This window comes from Drosophila mojavensis, unplaced genomic scaffold (assembly GCF_018153725.1).
Source record: "Drosophila mojavensis isolate 15081-1352.22 unplaced genomic scaffold, ASM1815372v1 contig_136, whole genome shotgun sequence".
Lineage (NCBI taxonomy): Eukaryota > Metazoa > Arthropoda > Insecta > Diptera > Drosophilidae > Drosophila > Drosophila mojavensis.
In genome coordinates, this window is record NW_025318667.1 from 7808644 (window position 1) to 7826907 (window position 18264).

The 18264-nt window shown below is 41.0% G+C and overlaps 1 protein-coding gene and 1 long non-coding RNA gene across 3 annotated transcripts; one reads left to right on the forward strand and one right to left on the reverse strand.

The window, feature by feature from the left end:
- Positions 1-150: 150 nt before the first annotated feature.
- On the forward strand, positions 151-2961 carry LOC26527656. 2 transcript variants are annotated; one of them, XR_001448998.3, is made up of 6 exons: positions 151-423; positions 1602-1686; positions 1754-2170; positions 2237-2397; positions 2454-2733; positions 2838-2961. It is a non-coding gene; the product is annotated as an uncharacterized LOC26527656 (long non-coding RNA). The 2 variants fall into 2 exon arrangements; XR_001448997.3 differs by having other exon boundaries at positions 2465-2733.
- Positions 2962-14597: 11636 nt separating this feature from the next.
- On the reverse strand, positions 14598-16649 carry LOC6584965 (ADP-ribosylation factor-related protein 1). The gene is made up of 3 exons (XM_002010557.3): positions 15740-16649; positions 14900-14986; positions 14598-14831 (listed from the first exon to the last, which is right to left on the reverse strand). The coding sequence occupies exons 1-3, from the start codon at positions 16364-16366 to the stop codon at positions 14745-14747; spliced, it is 801 nt and encodes a 266-aa protein (XP_002010593.1). The 5' UTR covers positions 16367-16649; the 3' UTR covers positions 14598-14744.
- Positions 16650-18264: the final 1615 nt, after the last annotated feature.

Consider the following 18264-nt stretch of genomic DNA (forward strand, 5'->3'; position numbering starts at 1 on the left):
TCGAGTTGGCTGTGCCCAAGCTCAGATTATTTTACTGTAGCCTGTCGACACTTTAGTCAAATTTTGCACCCATCCAAGTTGGCTGTGCCCATGCTCACATTTTTTTGATGATCCAAGTAGGCTTTTGCCAAGCTCCGAGCTAGGGACCTAGACGAGCTCACACAATATCGTCAGTCAGTATTCACAGCTCAACTGGAGCGGGTCAAAACTGCCTAAAATTCTAAATTTTTTTTGTGTAAATCGAATTTTAGAAATGTTTTATTTTTCGGTCCATTTTTTTCTCAATTTTTTTTTATCACTTTTGGCAAGGTGAAGTAAAATGTAAATTCAGTTTGGTCAAAATGCTTCGCCGAACGGTTGGCAAAAATTACAAAATTTGTGTTCATAATTTCCATTTATATTGATTATATTGTACACATAAAAGTAAGTATTTATTTTACACATAAATATGTGTACATTTATTTTAGCTATATATATTTTTTTTGACATTTATATACGAACTATTTTTTTTTTTTTTTTTTTTTTAATTTTAATTTTTTGTTAATTTCCTATGCGAGTTTTTTTTTACAGAAACGTTAAAAACATATATATATATATATATATTTGTTTTGTTTTTTTTTTTTTTTTTTTTTTTTTGCTTTTGTTTTACATGTATATTGTTTTTTGTTTTTTTTTTTTTTTTTTTTTTTTTTTGACATTTATATACATATATAAATTATTATTTTTTTGTTGTTTGTTTGATTTTTTGACTACATATCTTTTCCACATATGCGAGTTTTTTTTGCAGATTCGTTAAACATATATATTTTTGTTTTTTATTTTTTTTTTTTACAATTGTTTTAGATATATCTGTGTTTTTTTTTTTTTTTTTTTTTACTTTTATACTTATATATAAATATATGAATTTTTCTTGTTTGTTATATAGCCGGTAATCATACATATATACATATAATCATATACATACATACATATACACATATAATTTTTTTTTGTTTTTTGTTTTTTGTTTTTGTTTTTGTTTTTATACCCTGAACCCATAGAAAATGGGTTCTTGATCAGGGCGACGAGCTGAGTCGATTTAGCCCTGTCCGTCCGTCCGTCTGTTCGTCTGTCCGTATGTTTGAACGCGTCGATCTCAGAAGATATAAAAGCTAGAAACTTCAAATTTGTTCATTGGTCCACGCGCATATCGAGTTTTGCTTCAAAAGTCGATAACCCGTTATTTTGTTATCGATTTAAAACATTATCGAAATCCAGTAATAAATTTATATCTTTTACATCTTTAAAATTAGAGTCGTCAAATTTTAAATGTAGATTTATATGTACTTTATGGAAGTTCGATTTTTGTCAAAATTTACCCTCCACCCCCATATTCATCCCCTCATCCACATATTTGTAAAAGGTGTATTTCAAATACTGGGGACTTGTGCTTGGGCACATACACTCACTTTAATTTTATGATCACGATTTACAAGTCATCCACAAGAAAAGTTATTAAACAATTAAGTTCCCATAGTAAGCCACCACTGCAGACAATATATCATGTTATGCAGTCTCGACTAAAGCTTTCTTACTTGTTTCAATTTAAAATTTATTTTTAGATCCTGCGGTCAACTTATATATTGTACATATATCCAAATGCATCCCCAGAATGAAGAACCGGCTTTCAAGGTCAATTTTACGAAGGTGCGATACGTAGTTTGTAGCCCTTGGAATTAAATTTGACTAATTCAGATTTCGATTTTCGATTTAGATACGAACCAAAACAACACCCATCATTCAATGATGCATAGCAATGTAAAATGACCTTCCAAGTGTGGGGCGAGCGCTTTCTCTCTGGCGTATCTGGCGGATGTTAGCGCAAACTATGAACATAAACGCAACGGAATAAAACAAACACCACTGCAACAAGAATTCAAAATACATATACAATTTCATATATACATATAGTAATATATATATTTATAAATATATATGTTACATACACAATTACATAGACATGAACAAAGATAGTTAGTTACCTGCACTCCATATATCTGTATGTACATCCAACCATATATGCATATATATATGTATACAAATATCTTCGAGTCTCATACATCATCATATCATGATATAAGAACGCGTTTGCCACTCCATATAGATTGCACATACATATAAAAAAAATAATGTAAGTATTTCTAAGAGATCCTATAAAGTGTTCCTAATCTAAAGATTCTAATATGCATTCTTCTAGCAACAAGCAACAGCTACTGTGCGTGGTATGCAGGTTTCATTAATCGCTTGAATATCAAACTCAAACGATGTAAAAATAGGTGTCAAACTTTGAGACATACCTACTCAATATCTAGACATTAGTTACGTTTTGATTGGCTCTCTCATTTTCATCTTCAAATCGTAAGTATACCATTTAGATATATTGTACAAATATATCTATATGTATCGGTGTGAAGTTACTACGCAGGACGGTACCGCGCTATGAGCAGAGCGCTGCAGCTAGCGTCGTAAGCGAAAAATTGTCAAGTAAGGAATCTAAATGAGATCCAATCAATACACAAGGGCGCACAACAACCGATTCTTAGTTATAGTAACTAATACAAGGATAAGAAACGACAAATTAGGAAAATACATGTATATGAAACTATCAAAGTTTCGTTAGCCGGTCCAAAAGTCAAACTATAATCAAGATTCAACTTCTCAAATAAAAAAACGAAAATTCGAGTTGATTTTCAGGTGCGAAACAAATAATTATTTTTATCTCAAGACTTCGCCTTCTCTTTTGACTTACGCCTTCTCTTTTGGTTATATTATATTAAACGAAGTTCTTTCTTTTACAGGACGGTACCACGCCCCTTTACTTGATGCCGGGGACGTGTGCTCGCGTCCAGTTTTAATGGAGTAACTGTTATGCAAAAATAAAATGTTTCAAATAAATCACTTCGATTTTTTGAACACCAAAAATCTTATTTGTTTTTAAATTTATACGGCAATCGTTCAGAAAATATTCCTTTTAGCTATTCCAATGGACTGTGGACTATGGTCTATGGTCTGGGGACTATGCAGTATATGGACTGTGGACTGTGGATTGTGGACTATGGACTGTGGACTGTGGGCTATGGACTATGGACTGTGGACTGTGGACTATGGCTTGTGGACTGTGGCTTGTGGACTGTGGACTATGGATTGTGGATTGTAAATTGTGGACTGTGGACTATGGATTGTAGACTGTGGACTGGGCTATGGATTGTAGACTGTGGACTGGGCTGTGGACTGTGGACTGTGGACTGTCGACTATGGATTGTGGACTGTGGACTATGGACTAGGGACTATGGATTGTGGACTATGGACTATGGACTGTGGACTATGGATTGTAGACTGTGGATTGGGCTGTGGACTGTGGGCTGTGGACTGTCGACTATGGATTGTGGGCTGTGGACTATGGACTATGGACTGTGGACTGTGGACTATGGACTATGGATTGTAGACTGGACTGTGGACTGTGGACTATGGACTATGGATTGTAGACTGGACTGTGGACTGTGGACTATGGACTATGGATTGTAGACTGGACTGTGGACTGTGGACTATGGACTATGGATTGTAGACTGGACTGTGGACTGTGGACTATGGACTATGGATTGTAGACTGGACTGTGGACTGTGGACTATGGACTATGGATTGTAGACTGGACTGTGGACTGTGGACTATGGACTATGGATTGTAGACTGGACTGTGGACTGTGGACTATGGACTATGGATTGTAGACTGGACTGTGGACTGTGGACTATGGACTATGGATTTTGGACTATAGACTGTTCACTAATAGATCGATGAAACACACATACAAATAGTTGACAATCTCAGGTGATGTGAATGTCCTCGGGTCCATTATAACAGGGCCTTATCGTGCGTGTGTGAGTGCGTGTATCACTCATCCAACAGGCGCGATTCAATATGCTTGAGGAATGCATTCAAAGTAATCCAAAGTAGATCCCGCATTTACACGCATTCATCTGCATATTAGTTAGTCGGAGTCACCTGCCTGCCCCTTTTAATATCAGGCGAGGGCTGCGACATTTTCGAGAGCTGGCTGACAGCTGGTTTATTGTTTATTTGCCAAAAGCTCTTATGCATTGCCATCATAGTTCAGTTGCGTCTGCCCGAAGAGCGCTGCGCCAACTGCGACCAGGCAATGAATATATATCCACTTCTCGCCCGCTTCCTCTTATTTTTTCCCCGTATCTGGCTTACTGCTGACTTCTCCGTTGGCCCCGTTTTCCTTTTTTTGTTTTTTGGTGTCGTGGAAAAGAAATTCATCAAACGAATTATTAGAAAAGTTTTCTAGTTGGCACCGTTATTGCTGGCAGACGCCTTTTCAAACTATGGTTAAGATGGGGGCGGGGCTGGAGCGGGGTGTGTCGGGTGGCAGATAGATAGGAGTTTCTGTGGTGGGTGGGCGCTCGGTCGGTGCTGGTGGGGGTCTATTACAACCCCCATACCTCAATCGGTATCTTGGTGTAGCCAGCGAAGCCGCCAATAATGTTGAGCACGTCGAACGCGACGAAACAGATGAACAAACTTTAACAAACAACAAACAAACGAACAAACAAATAAACAGGCTGGCAGGCTAGCTAGCTGGCTCACTGGTTGGTTGTCTGGATGGCTGGCTGGTTGGCTGGTTGGCAGGGATGCCAACTTATTTATTTATAAAAACGAACGACGAACGCAGGCAGCGTAATGAAATTCTGTGCATATTCTGACGTACGCACACATACACACACATACTTTGCTTTTTGTGCATAACTGTAAGTTCATTTTGTGCGATTGTCTTGCTTGTATCTGTATCTATGCATCCGTGTATCTATGGCCTGTAGATGTATGTATCTGCTGCTGAATAGTTCGTCCTAACAAGAGAGTGTGTGTGTGAGAGAGAGACAGAGGAAGCAGAGGAAAAAAAGCAGCTAAAGCGTGCGGCGTCGCGTACGTGATGTTCATATTTTCATAGATTCAATAATTTATAAATTTTATGCTCACATACACACACACACAGATACACACACACAGACACACACGCAGCTATCTCTGTGTGATCTCTGCGCTGATTTGGCAACACTAAAGAGCTTCTGTCCTGCCTTTCTCTCTCTCTCTCTCTCTCTCTCTCTCCCTCTCGCTCTTTATGTTTCCATTTCTCTCTGTTTGTGTTGATGTTATTGCCCTGTCGACAACTTTTATTGAGATTCCTTGGAGCACCTAAGCGCAAGTTTGTCTGGTTAACTGACAGCCAGCGAAGCCGGCCATCAACAAATTGAGCAAATCTTGTGCCTCGCATTCATTTGAATTTACAATATTTAATAACTTGAGAAAATGAAGAGAAAGCCATCAAACAGGAGCTGAAATTTATAATATATATGTCAGATCCATATACATATATGTCATTGCCATAGCCTGCTTCATCGATATTTATATCAGCGTTTAAAACAGAGAAATAGAGACAGTTGATAAACTGAGTCCTCATCTAAGCTGACTTCTTAAAGCAAATATGACTTCCACTGTATACACTTAAAGAAAAAAGGAAAGTTGATTAGCTATTTGCTAGACGTTGCAGTATTTGCTGAAAAAAAAAAAAAACCTTAGCTTGAACAGTCAACTCGTTTTCTCTTGTTTCAAGTGCTCAGAATTCATTAGAATTTTTTTCTTAAGAATACACTTGGAAAAAAAATGTCAATATTTAGAAAAGAACTCAAAAAAATATTGCTAGCCAAGCGTTTATAAATTACACTTGATTAAAAAAAAAAAAAAAATTAAAAATATTTTTACTTTAAGACTTTTTTTTGATGATTGTGTTTGATTTGGGCATAGACCAAAAGTAAACTATGCAACAACAATTTATGTGAGTGCATGCAGTCATCTATGTATGTGAGTGTGTGTAACAATTGGAAGAAGCAGCAGCATGTTAAAATAAAATACAACACGCAGCAAACGAGTCGCCGACGTCGACACTTTCTGTTTTTTAACTCAATTTTCAATAAAAACAGTGAACAAAACTTTTTTCTCTATCGCTCCCACTCTCCCTCTCCCTTTGTCTCTCTCTCTCTCTCTCTCTCTCTTGTTCTTTCTCTGTGTGTTGTTAACTTAATTTCGCTTGGCGCTGCTCGCAGCTCGATGCTAAAAGCATTTCATTGTTGTCCAACTCGTTGCTTCTTCTTGTTGTTGTTGTTGGTGTTGGTGTTGCAAGTGTGTGGGCGTGGCACCCAAAAACCGAGCAACGGCATTTTACACGCACTGAAAGATTTCACTTACAGCTTGCAAATGGGACGCTGGGCGGACAGACGGACAGTTGGGCGGCAGAGCTGTTTGTTGGGGGCGTGGCTAAAAGTCTACAAAATGCAGTTAGTGTCAAAATGTGAGCTAGCAGCGGCAGCAGCAGCAGACAGCAAAACAGCAGACAGAAGACATCAGATAATAGAGACAATACACACACAAACACACACGCACACACACATACACACACACAGCGTACTACAACTGCTGTTGCATGTCCAAGTCGAACGGAACTAACTTACAAATTTGCCAAAAGCCAAGGAACCGAACCGAGCCGAATGCATGAAAACTGAGCCAAACTTGAACCACGCCGATCAGCTGCATCGAGCAAAGCCAGAGAGTCAACATATGGAAGCGAGTCATTCGAGAGCTTGGCTTATTTCTCATTTATTTCTTGTTTAATATTGTTTTTGTAATTATAAATATACTTCTTAAATCAGGATGAAAAACTGCTTTTAACTTTTAGTCATCTTCAACAGGTTCTGGCCGTCTTTTCTTAATCCACTGATACTCATAACGACCCTGCTCCATTGACCCAAATGGCTGTCTTACTAAGTCTGTCTCTCCTTTCTTTCTCTCTCTCTCTCTATCTCTTTCTCTCACTCTACCTCTCTTTCTCTCACACACCTCTCTCTCTCTCTCTCTCTCTCACATTCCCACTCGCTCTCACACTTCCATATGCACCTCAGTCGCTCGGTCAATTAGAAAAGAATCATTTGATTCCCTTATTTAATTGTGCCCTAACTCTGTATTGATTTCAAATTTCCACATGGATTTGTTTAAGCTAAAGCTGAAAAATGTGCTGCATTGTGCTCTGAAATGCGCTGTTCGGCTCTGTAGCCGTTGCTGGCGGACAATTTGGCGCCATCTAGCGACGGCATGTGGCATAAACCAATCAGTTTTTCCTGGAAAGCTGCTTTCAGCTGCACAGCGCTCTGCGATAGCAAATATTTGTACTTATTTGTGAATCATATCGAATAACATGGATGGGACATCATTCATGTGGCCGACACGCACACACACACACATACACGCACACGCACACACACACATACACGCAGAGCCAATGCAATTATTATTGTTGTCATTTTTAGTCACTAATCACTCTCGAATAACGGGCCGACGCCGCCGGCAGCGTCATAATAAAAATAATGATGTGACATAAAAAAAGAGCGAAGAAGAAGAAGAAGCCAATGCGTGTGTGTGTGTGTCTGTGTGTGTTTGAGTGTATATATTTGTTGTCATAAATCTTTCATTGATTGCAAACGAAGACATCGAAGACAACATTGACAACGACCAAAGATGAGCCGCCAATGCAGCAGTGGCTGAAGCAAAAGGCTTCGGTTCCGTGGCTTTGAGGGGGGTGGGCTGGTGCTGCAGAGCTGGCGCTGCTCAGTGGGCGGGGCGAGGCAGGTCCACAAGGTGGTTGCCAGCGCTGTGGTGGCTTTGCAAGCCGATATGCCAAAACAGAGTCTCCGCATGAAGCGGCATGACTGAAATAGATATAAGCAAATGTATCAGCGGTTGTCACCAAGGCAGCAAGACGCGACTCCATTGCTCATGCCCTCACTCCCAGCGGGTATACTTGCTAGCAGAGAGGGCTTGTCATCTCGAGTTCATCCATGTGATTCACATGTTGCTCAAATTACATCTGCTCAGTTGTTATTAAAGAGACGTACTTAGTCAAGATGAATTACAGAGCGTAAATTCTATATATTTATAAGCTTAGCAAATGCAAATGCTTTGAGTTATTCGAATGTTTCAATGGGCTGAAAGCATATTTCAGTTGATTAACCAAATGCCTACAAAATTTCATTCAACTGATTCATTAATGAGTCATCTAAACGATTTACTTATGATTTATCGAAATGATTCATATATGATTCATCGAAATGATTCATATATGATCGATATGGTTTATACATAATTAATCGAAATGATTCATATATGTCATATGTTTCATCTAAATGATTCATTTACGATTAATCGATATGATTCATATATGATTTATCGAAATGATTAATATCTGATTAATCGAAATGATTCATTTACGATCCATCGAAATGATCATCGATATGACTCCTCGAAATGATTCATATATGATTCATCGAAATGATTCATTTACGATTCATCGACATGATTCCTCGAAATGATTGAATTACGATTCATCGAAATGATTCATATATGATTCATCGAAATGATTCATATATGATTCATCGTAATGATTCATTTCACATTAGTCGAAAGGATTCAGTCAGTCCAAGCTCTCCTTAAATATATGTGAAGCAACTACGCATGTTTTTAAGTAGAGTATATGACAAGCGTGCGATATTCTCTTGTCACACACACATGCATAAATATTGATAGAGTGTGCGCCAGTATGTGTCTCTCTCTCCGTGTGTGTGTGCATGTACTTTTTGTTGAGTTCGTTTATCTTGTTTATCATGGATTTCATTATGGCTGTGGTTGCGTGTCTTTTGCTTTGCGGTGGCTTATGTCGCCATTCGATTTTGAAAATGTAAATCTCTTGTCCTCATCCTCACGTGACCTACCCCCGCCACCGCCCAGCCCAGCCCAGCCACGCCCCCTTTTACTTTTTTCCGCTTGTATACTGTATGCTGTATGCTGTATGCTGTAAGCTGTTTGCCCGCATCGCCCGCGTCGTTGGCGGCGTCGTTTGTCAACATGTCAGCGGCGCTGATTGCTGACTTCGATCTGAATTATTAAGTTGCTTTTAATGCGTTTGCTTTTGCTTTTGCTTTTTGGTTCGATTTTCGATGTGGCATACTTTTCAGCGCCCAGGCACCGCAGGCGAAAACAAAGCGCAAACAGCTTCAGCTTCAGTTCCAGCAACAATAACAACAGCTAAGAGAAGTGCTGCAACACCAACAAGAGCAATGCGGATTTGCAAGTGGGATCACTTGATTTCGCCTTCGCCTTGGTAATTGGTTCTCTGCATTATTTAGTGACATTTGACGTGGCTGCTAAGTATTTTTGGATTGCCTCAGAGATAAGGAGAGTGAAACGCAGAGAGAAAGCGAGAGAGATAGAGAGCGTAAGAGAAAGAGGTAGAGATAGAGACAGAGTGAGAGGGTGAGTCCAAACCCGTTCTAACTGTGGCAAAGCAATTTAAGTGCTCCTGCAAGCAACATAAGATTTATCGATAGTCGATAAAGAAGATAGTTTTCTATATATAGCAAACATATAAGTAGACATTACTTAATTTAAGAAAATTTAACGAAGAAACAGCTTTATGTCACTTATCGATAGTTGATAGCAAAGACATGGTGCAAATAACATTCACTTGCTCGGCTAGCAAAATAGAAATTTATTGATAATCGATAGCGATAACAGCTAATGATTTCTCAATAGTTTATATCGATAACATATTTTCAAATGCCTATCTACGATTTGACTCTAGCAAATTGAGATTTATCTATGCTGTCCGTAGCACATTCGACATTAAAATCAATTGAACTGGTTCATTTGAGCAGTACATGCTTGTGTTCATGTCTCAAACCCACTTCTTACCTGGATGCAAATAGAGTAATTTCTAGCGTTGGAATTTTTGCTATGCAAAAATCAAGAGCATTAGCTAAAAGGCCAACTGGGTTCATTGCTTCGATGGCCACCCCACTCTGTAGCTCTCTATATCTATCTATCTCTTGCTGCCTTTCGCTCTGTGCTCACTCCTGCTCATTGTTGTTCGTGTCCTTTCAATGCCCGCTGCGTTGACTTCATAAATATGCCAAACGGACTCTATCAAAATACTTGGCAACGCAGAGAGGCAAGCAGGCAGAAGCCTTCCTCGAGTTGAACATAAACTAAGCGAGTAAATTGAGACACGACGGACACGTGAGTTTGATAGATTGAAGGATATATAGAAGCACACACACACGGAACACATGCCGAGCTAGCCAACATCCTCTGTCTGAGCTATGTGTGTGTGTGTGCTTCGTGTTGTGTGCGTATTTCATTAACGTCGCCTTTGAAAATCCATTCATTTATCAAAAGCAAACTTCAAACACGCGCGTGTGTGTGTGTGTGTGTGCGGCAGATACTGCAACAATTTAGCTAGCATCTATCTCTCGCTCTCTCTTCCTCACACACACACACACACGCACACAGCATCTTGTGCCGTATCTCTGCTCGCCTCTGTGGTGGCATCGTAAAAAGCGTTGCGGCCAAAAAAGGATCAATGAAGCATGCCTAAGAATCTGTCATTTATGACACATGACATACTTTATGAGTAATACACACCCCTGCTCCGGTTGCGTTTGCCACGCCCCATCCTTAGGTATGGTCAGCGTAATAAAAGCGACGATAATAACGATAAGACCCAGCAGCAATTGAAAGTTTTGCGCCAGACAACTTGAGGGCAACTTTGACCTCTACTTTGGCTTCGACTTCGACTTCGATTTACCCGAGCCATGGACCTGTGCCTAGCCCAGCCCCTGACTCTGGCAGGACACCACCCACTCCTATCGCATATTAGTAACTCTTAGATATTAGCTTGTTAGTCCTTCTCTAGTCCCAGTCCTAGTTGTTCCCAACTAGCCATCAATCCTATTGACTTTAAGTAAATGCTTTAAAAAAGTGCGTATGTTCAATGTGAAATCATCAAAGGGGCGCGAATGGCGGAGCAAATGGTCAGCAGCCGGACAGCTGTGCGAGTACGGCGGACTCCTGTAGCAGAATCTCACGCCGGAGTCGTATTATAAATTAAGCACAAGGCCAACGCGCACAATAATTGCAAACTACTGAAGCATTTAATATTTTGAGTGCATTTCCGCGTTCCGCTCGGCCGGAGGGAAAGGGTTCCACAAACAACAGCAACAACAAATTGAATGAAATGGAAGTAAAGGAAGGAAATGATTCCAGAAAGGTGCGAGAGAAAAACAACAACAAGGAAAAGCGGAATGAAGTGGCGAAACCGAAACCAAAGCAAATCGAATTGAAACACATGAAAATCGAAACTCCGTAAAATGCCGCTGACCAGGAGAGACCACAGAATGAGAGAAAGAGAGAGAGAGAGAGAGGCGGAGTAGAGACAGAGGGAGGGACGGAGAGATAGAGAGTTGAGATCCCTGCTCAGACTACGGGTCAGAGTTCGGCCAGCCGTAAAGTTAATAAAGCGCCCGGAAGGCGATAAACAATTTGCGTTGGCGAAAAAGTCGGGGATGTTGCCCAAAGGCGTGGCGTAGCCCAACGGACTGCGAACTTGAAATTCTAATTGGCATTTTATGCCGGACCACGCCTACAGCCCACAACCGCACGTACACACACACCCACTCGCTGGCGCGATTGTCGAACAGGTGTGAAATCGTTGACGAATTCTCACGAATACGTTTAATCCGCTTTCTGATTTTTGTTGCAGTCAGTCGGCGTGGCGTGGGGGCGTGGCGGCATATTCAGGTTCAGGTTCAGGTTCAGCAGCTGGACTCCGGCTACATTTTGCATTTTGCTGTAGCATCATATCATGTTGGATTAAAAGTGTGTGTGTGAGAAAGAGAGAGAGAGCGAGCAAGAGATAGAGAGAAAGAGAGCGCGTGCCATGCCCTTCGTTGCAAATTAATTTCGTGTACATGTCCTGCAGCCTTTTGCATTGCCTCTGTGGCCGTGTCTATGTGTGTGGTTGTGTGTGTGTGTGTGTGTGCATATCGTGTTACCCACAGCTAAAACTGTCCATCACTTCGTCCCTCGCGTCCTCCTGCCGACCGCAAATGTTAAAGCGGCGTGACTTTATTTGATTGTCTGCCCAGTTGCGTTGGCATTTCGGGTTTTCTACTTTGTTTTTAGATCCGCATACGAAATTATATAAAAACAGCGGCAGCCCTAAGCTTTGCTGATATAACGGGATTGTTGTACAAATTGAAATTAAAACCCATTTCACCTTTCGTTGCCCTTTCGGCTGGCCATTGTTATGCTTCGATCCATGGCAACTAGCCAAGGATGGCATGATAATGATTGCAATTGACTCTTTGTGCCTCATTCTCTGTTACCGCTACCTATCTCTGCTTCTCATTATTTCTTGTTGCTTCTGTCTCTCTTTCCCTTTATTTCGTATTCTTCTCGTTTCTCTATGTGTTTCCATTTATACTAATTTTTGTCCTTTGGCTTTTTCTCGCTCTCTTGCTCAGTCTGCATCTCCCTCTTTCTCGCTCTATTCCTTTTCGTCTTCTTTCGATCTCTCACTCTGCTCATCTCTCTTTTTTTTGCTTTCATTCTTGTTCTCTTTCTTTGTGCCTTTTGCTGTCTTTAGTCATTCCAGTTCTGGCCTGTAATCTCAAATAGTTGAAGTGTGATTCATGCTCGGGCATATTGGGACACGTTAATCAGTTACCTCAGCCCTCCTGCTGCCCCAACCCCGTCAGAGAGGGACATAAAATACTTTTTCTTTATCAAATACCGCTCGAAATATATAAAAGTTCGCATACTCCATTCTTTGGCTCTGAGCACGGTTTCTACACACACGCACAAATGACAAGCTCAATCGTTTGAAGGGTCGCTCGTTGAGTTTCATATCTGCAAAAAAAAGAAAAAAGCAAAAAGGGAAGAAGAAGAGCGCATTATCATAAAAACCTAAAAATATTATACGTAAATGCCGATTAAATCTTTATTTTCCGCCTTGACGCACGCAGAGGGCCAGGGCAGAGCATATTTGGTTACGCACAATACATGCAAACATATGCAAGCACATGCGAGGTCTGCTCGACAAATTTCCAGCTTAAAAAAAAAAAAAAATGAATATGAGTACTGAATGTACTGTAGTATATGTGACTTGTATATTTAGGTATATATGTATATATTTGCTTATCTTTCAAACTACCCTCGTCTAAGCAGATGTGATTGTTCATGCATATCCATTTCACATAAAAATTAATATAAATATGCTCTATATTTTTGCAGCATTTGTTAGTTTGAAAACTCATTAATCTGACCTCGTATAAGTGAAATATATGTATGTATATATATATATTTTTTTTTTTTATCTATCAAAAAAAATCTTTATATAAAAATTACTTTATTGGTAATAAATAAATAATATAAATAAATATATAAAAGCTATAATTTGAAGAAAATTTATTACAGAAACTGTTCAGACCACCCTCGCAGAATTCTTTACAAAATTCTTTCAAACTTAAAATGTAAAAATAAAAAAAAACTATACAAAAATATGTAAGAATATAAGAAGACTTTGTATATGTATATGCAAATACTTTTGCTCTAGATCACAAACAACTCAGCCTACCCTCGCATATAAATTTATACCAATTTTTTGTTGTTGCTATTGTTGTTGTTGTAGTGTCCTTTGCTGACTGTTGACAGACATGTGACAGCGGATGGGCGCCCGATCGTGCAACCTGATGATTTAATAACTGCCGCAAAGCTGATTAGATATAGGGCTACAGCTAGGGCTAGGGGTAGTGCTACGGGGCGGCCGGCGACTGTGTCCAGGCAAAGGGGTTGCAAATTTAAAGGCTGCAGCAAATTTGTAAACGCTAAGCGAGCGAGCGAACGGGAGGGGGCAGACGCTCGACAAGAGCTAACCACCAAGGATAGCGGCGCTTGTTGCTTCATGTTGTTGTACTTTTTGCACTGCCTGTCTATGTGTGTGTGCGTGTGTGTGTGTGCAGCGTGTGTGTGATTGATGACAACTCGAATAAGCGATGATTGATGCTTATTTTACACTTTTCGTAACAACACACGGCGACACATGTTCTATTTGTATGTGTGTGTGTGTGTGTGTGTGTGTGTGCGTGTGTGTTTGCCTCGGCGAGTTTTTTTGCTGGCTTATATATCGGGATTATTATGAGCACACGTTCGAGCGTCTCCAGACACCAACGACAACAATAAAGCCGCCGCCGATGCCGCCGCCGACGTCGCCGTCGCCGTCGCCGTCGACGCTGATGATGACGACGAGCCGCAATCATCAATGTCAACGGCGCTCTACGTACCTCCCTTCCTCTTCCGCTGCCTCTCTCTCTCTCTCTCTCCCTCTCTCTCTCTTGCAATCTTTGTTGGTGTTTGTAATTGTTTGAATATGCCTGTGCATGTGTGTGTGTGTGTGCGAGGTGTTCTTGTGGTTTACTTATTGCTACGCTGCAATACATCATCGTCTGGCAGTTAGCCGGGTGGGAAAATCTGCAAGCATCCGCCCGCTAACCAGCTAACCAGCTCGTGCTGCTGGATGCCAAATGCAGCAATTTGATGCCGCAGCACCTTTAAAATTGTATATTTTCTATATGCTCAGTTTACTTCAAGTATTGCAGCACTTACAGGCATTTACTATTTATTTAATTTAAAAAAAAAAAAAAAAAAACAGATCTTATTGCTTTAGTATTATACTAATTGTAATCCTATGATAACAACAAAAATGGATCTTTGGCACATATTGCTGAACATTTAATCGAAGGCAGTTCTCATGGGGGGCGCACTGAAAAAATGGCTGCCGGCGCCGTTGATGGACGCTGCTGCGTGACGTCACCGGCCAATTGGATGGGCCACAGCTGCAAGGAGAGAAGAGAAATCGGTGTGAGCGAGAGAGCAATAGAGTCGATCGTATGTATAACGTTACCTTTCTATGGCGACGTCGAAAGCGTTGGCGATGTGGCTGAGTCAGTTTACCGTTGGAGAGCAGAGCGCGGTTGCGTCGCTCCCACGACTGTTGGAAAGATGAGAGAGGGAGAGAGAGAGACAGAGAGAGAGAGAGAGGAAGTGTGAGTGGGTGGATTATATTGTTAATGATCAGGAGAGTGCTGAAAGAGTGAGTTGGTGGAGTAGAAAGAAAGTGAAGTAAAGCTATGTGTCATGCGAGGAGAGAAGGAGAGAGTTGAGGAAATTCCAGTGTAAGAAAAGAAACGAAATGAGAGAAGAGCAGAGAGCACTTGAAGCTAGAAAATTGCCGGAAGGAAAACAGACAGACTAGGTGTCTAAAGAGTGAGAGAGCGAATGAACGAGCGAGCAAGAGGAGCATGGGGGGAAGACAGAGAGAGAGAGAGAGAGAGAGAGAGAATCAGAAAATGGAAGACATTACGTCACAAGGAAAGGACAGACAGATAGACAGATCGAAAGTAAAAGAAAGGGAGGGAGAGAGAGAAAGAGAGAGAGATAAAAAAAATAAGAGACAAAGAGAAAGATAGAGGAATATAAGAATATAAAAAACAGGGATTGAAGTAGAGGCAGCAGGAAAAAAAAAAAGACAGACAGAGAGAGGGAGAGAGAGAAAGAACGAGAGGGAGAGAGGCAGACAGAGGGAGTAAGTAAGAGAGCAATATGCCTAAATAAAAGTAGGCGAAAATCGAAAGCGATAAAGAGACTGCTAGCTACAGCGAGAGAAAGATAAATGAGTAAAAGAGAGGAAGAGAGAGAGAGAGAGAAAAGTGGAGATATAGAGAGACAGATTGTATGCCCCTACCTGCATATTAACATCATATTTGATGCGCTGATCTAGCGCTGGCGCCAGCTCCTGCAGCTGGCGTCGCAGCCAGGCCACGCCCAATTGCAGCTCCTCGCCGGCCATGTGGCAGATGTGCAGGGGGCAGCCAGAGGAGCGGCTCAGCTGCTCGAGATCGAAGGCATTCTCCACATCGTACAGCTGCACGGCATCGCTGTGCCGCGTGGCGACAAGCAGCACGGGCTTGCCACGCAACGTGGCATGCTGCAGGCAGCGCCGCAGCAGCTCAAAGCTGGCCAAGAGCTGCTCGTAGCTGGCGCTCAGATCGAAGCAATAGACGAGCGCGTGGCAGGTGGCAAAGTAATGCTGCCAGATGCGCTGCATATCCGCGCTGCCGCCCACCTCAGTCAGCAGCAGACTCGCCTCCGGATGCATCACTCGATAGCAGCGAACCCCATTCGTGGCGCCCATGTCGTTTGCGTCGCGCTCCTCGCCGCTGAGCAGATGCCCCAGCTGCGTTTTGCCGCTGCCCGCGACTCCCAGCAGCAGCAGCTTGAAGCGCGCTGTCGCCGGCAGCTGCGGCGTCCTCTCGCAGCAGCAGCAGCAGCAGGAGCAGCACCAGCGTGGCAAGCAGTGCAGCTGGCCCATTTAGCACATGGTTCGGCCTCCAGATCTGATTTGAATTTCTCTAATAGTTTCAGCTCTATTTTGGATGTTGATTTTCACACGACTTCAATTGTTTTGTTTACCAGCCACTGAGGCCGTCAGCTGACTTGGCCGCCTCGTTGCCCGGGGCAACCCCTTTTGTTGTGGCCTCAACTGTTGCCATGGCTAAGACACGTAGCCAATGTTAATAGCATTTCAATTAAATGGAAATTCTTACAAGAATTAACTCGTATTATTTAAACTGATTTCTTTTTGAAAAATAAACTTTCTGCTGTTGGCAACATTTGCTGTTAATTAACTGTTAAGTTAACATTTTCTCTGCTGTTTTAGAACAGCTCTCAATAAAAGCTGCTTTACAGGACTCGCTGTTGTTCACAGCTGTCGCTAACAGCTGTTGCTAATAGTCTGTTTTCGAAAAAGCTCAATCTTACAAAGCTTATCGCTAGATGGCGTCTTGTCCCAAATTTAATACCTCTTTTGAACTTGTTTTGATTCACCTTTATTTAATACAAAATTTCCTCGCTCAAATTTACCATTAAAAAAAAAAAAAAAAAAAAAAATACAATTTGGTATTAATTTTAAATACTTAAAGAAAATAACTGCAACATCACTTTAATATATGAAATGAATATGTTTTTATATAAATAATATGCATATATAAACATATATATGAATCTCTACTTGTTTATATCTTATAAATATATTACAAATAAAATGGAATATTTGTCACTTTGTGTACTTATGTATATGTGATATGTATTACATTATTATAATTATGGTATATGGCATATAAAAATATCTCAATGAATAAACTTGTGATATAATTCATTTTTATATTTCTTGGCTAATTTAAATATATATGAATAAATATGAAATGCATTGAATTTTCTAATCTTACTAAATTATTATTAAGTAAAAATAAAAATTAACGTCATAATAAAGTTCATGATATCATTATTACAGAGCTGCTGTAATTTTTCTGTGCGCTGGCTTCGATGTGGCAATAAATAATTTTTTTTTTTTAACATGTTTGCTAATCGCCTTGAAGCTTAAGCGAAAGAAAGCTCTTTGTATTATTGCATTGCATTAGGCTGTCATGCCCCATTAGCCCCACCCAAGCCCGCCCAGCCGCCCGGCCATCCACTGAAGTCAAACAGAGAGAGGCCAGCGAACGAGGCATATTCAAATTGAAAAGTAAGCAAGCTAAACGTTTACCAAACTTTGTCGCCCTGCCACGCGCCCTCCTCCTCCTGCTGCTACTCCTTCGCATCATTCTTCTGCTGCTCCGCCTACCAATGTCTGTGGCCTTGAGGCTTGGCAACTCTTTTGTGTGAGCTCCTTTCTGGCAACCGGCCCGCTTCACTCGCCCGCCTGACCCAGAGGAGACGTGTGCATGAATATGATGTCAGTCACCTGAGGTACACTCAGCTAACTTGATGGCTCCGTCTCCATTCAGCTCCGTACCGCCGGCCATTTTGAAGAGAGGGGCTTTAGAAGCGGAGGCGTGGTCCGTTTAGCCAGAAGATCTGCAGCTTGAAAGGTGTGCATATACACACACACACACACACACACACATGTGTATATGCAAATATCTAGCTGATTGCCTGCACCTTCGCAGCTAAAGAGAAAACATTTCATTTGACACCATATTAAGTGAATGTTGCGAAGGTAGCTCGAAGTTATGTGTATGTTGAGGTAAAGAAGGCATGTGTAAAATATATTTGATAAATGTTACATAGTTGAATGAACTAATATACCCCAGTGCAAACGTCGAATGAGTATGGATACATCATATTATTCTCATATTCTATTGTACTCCTTAAGCAGCCCTCGTCCGTGTCCGTGTGCCTTCTCAAATATTTGCTCAAGTATATGCATCA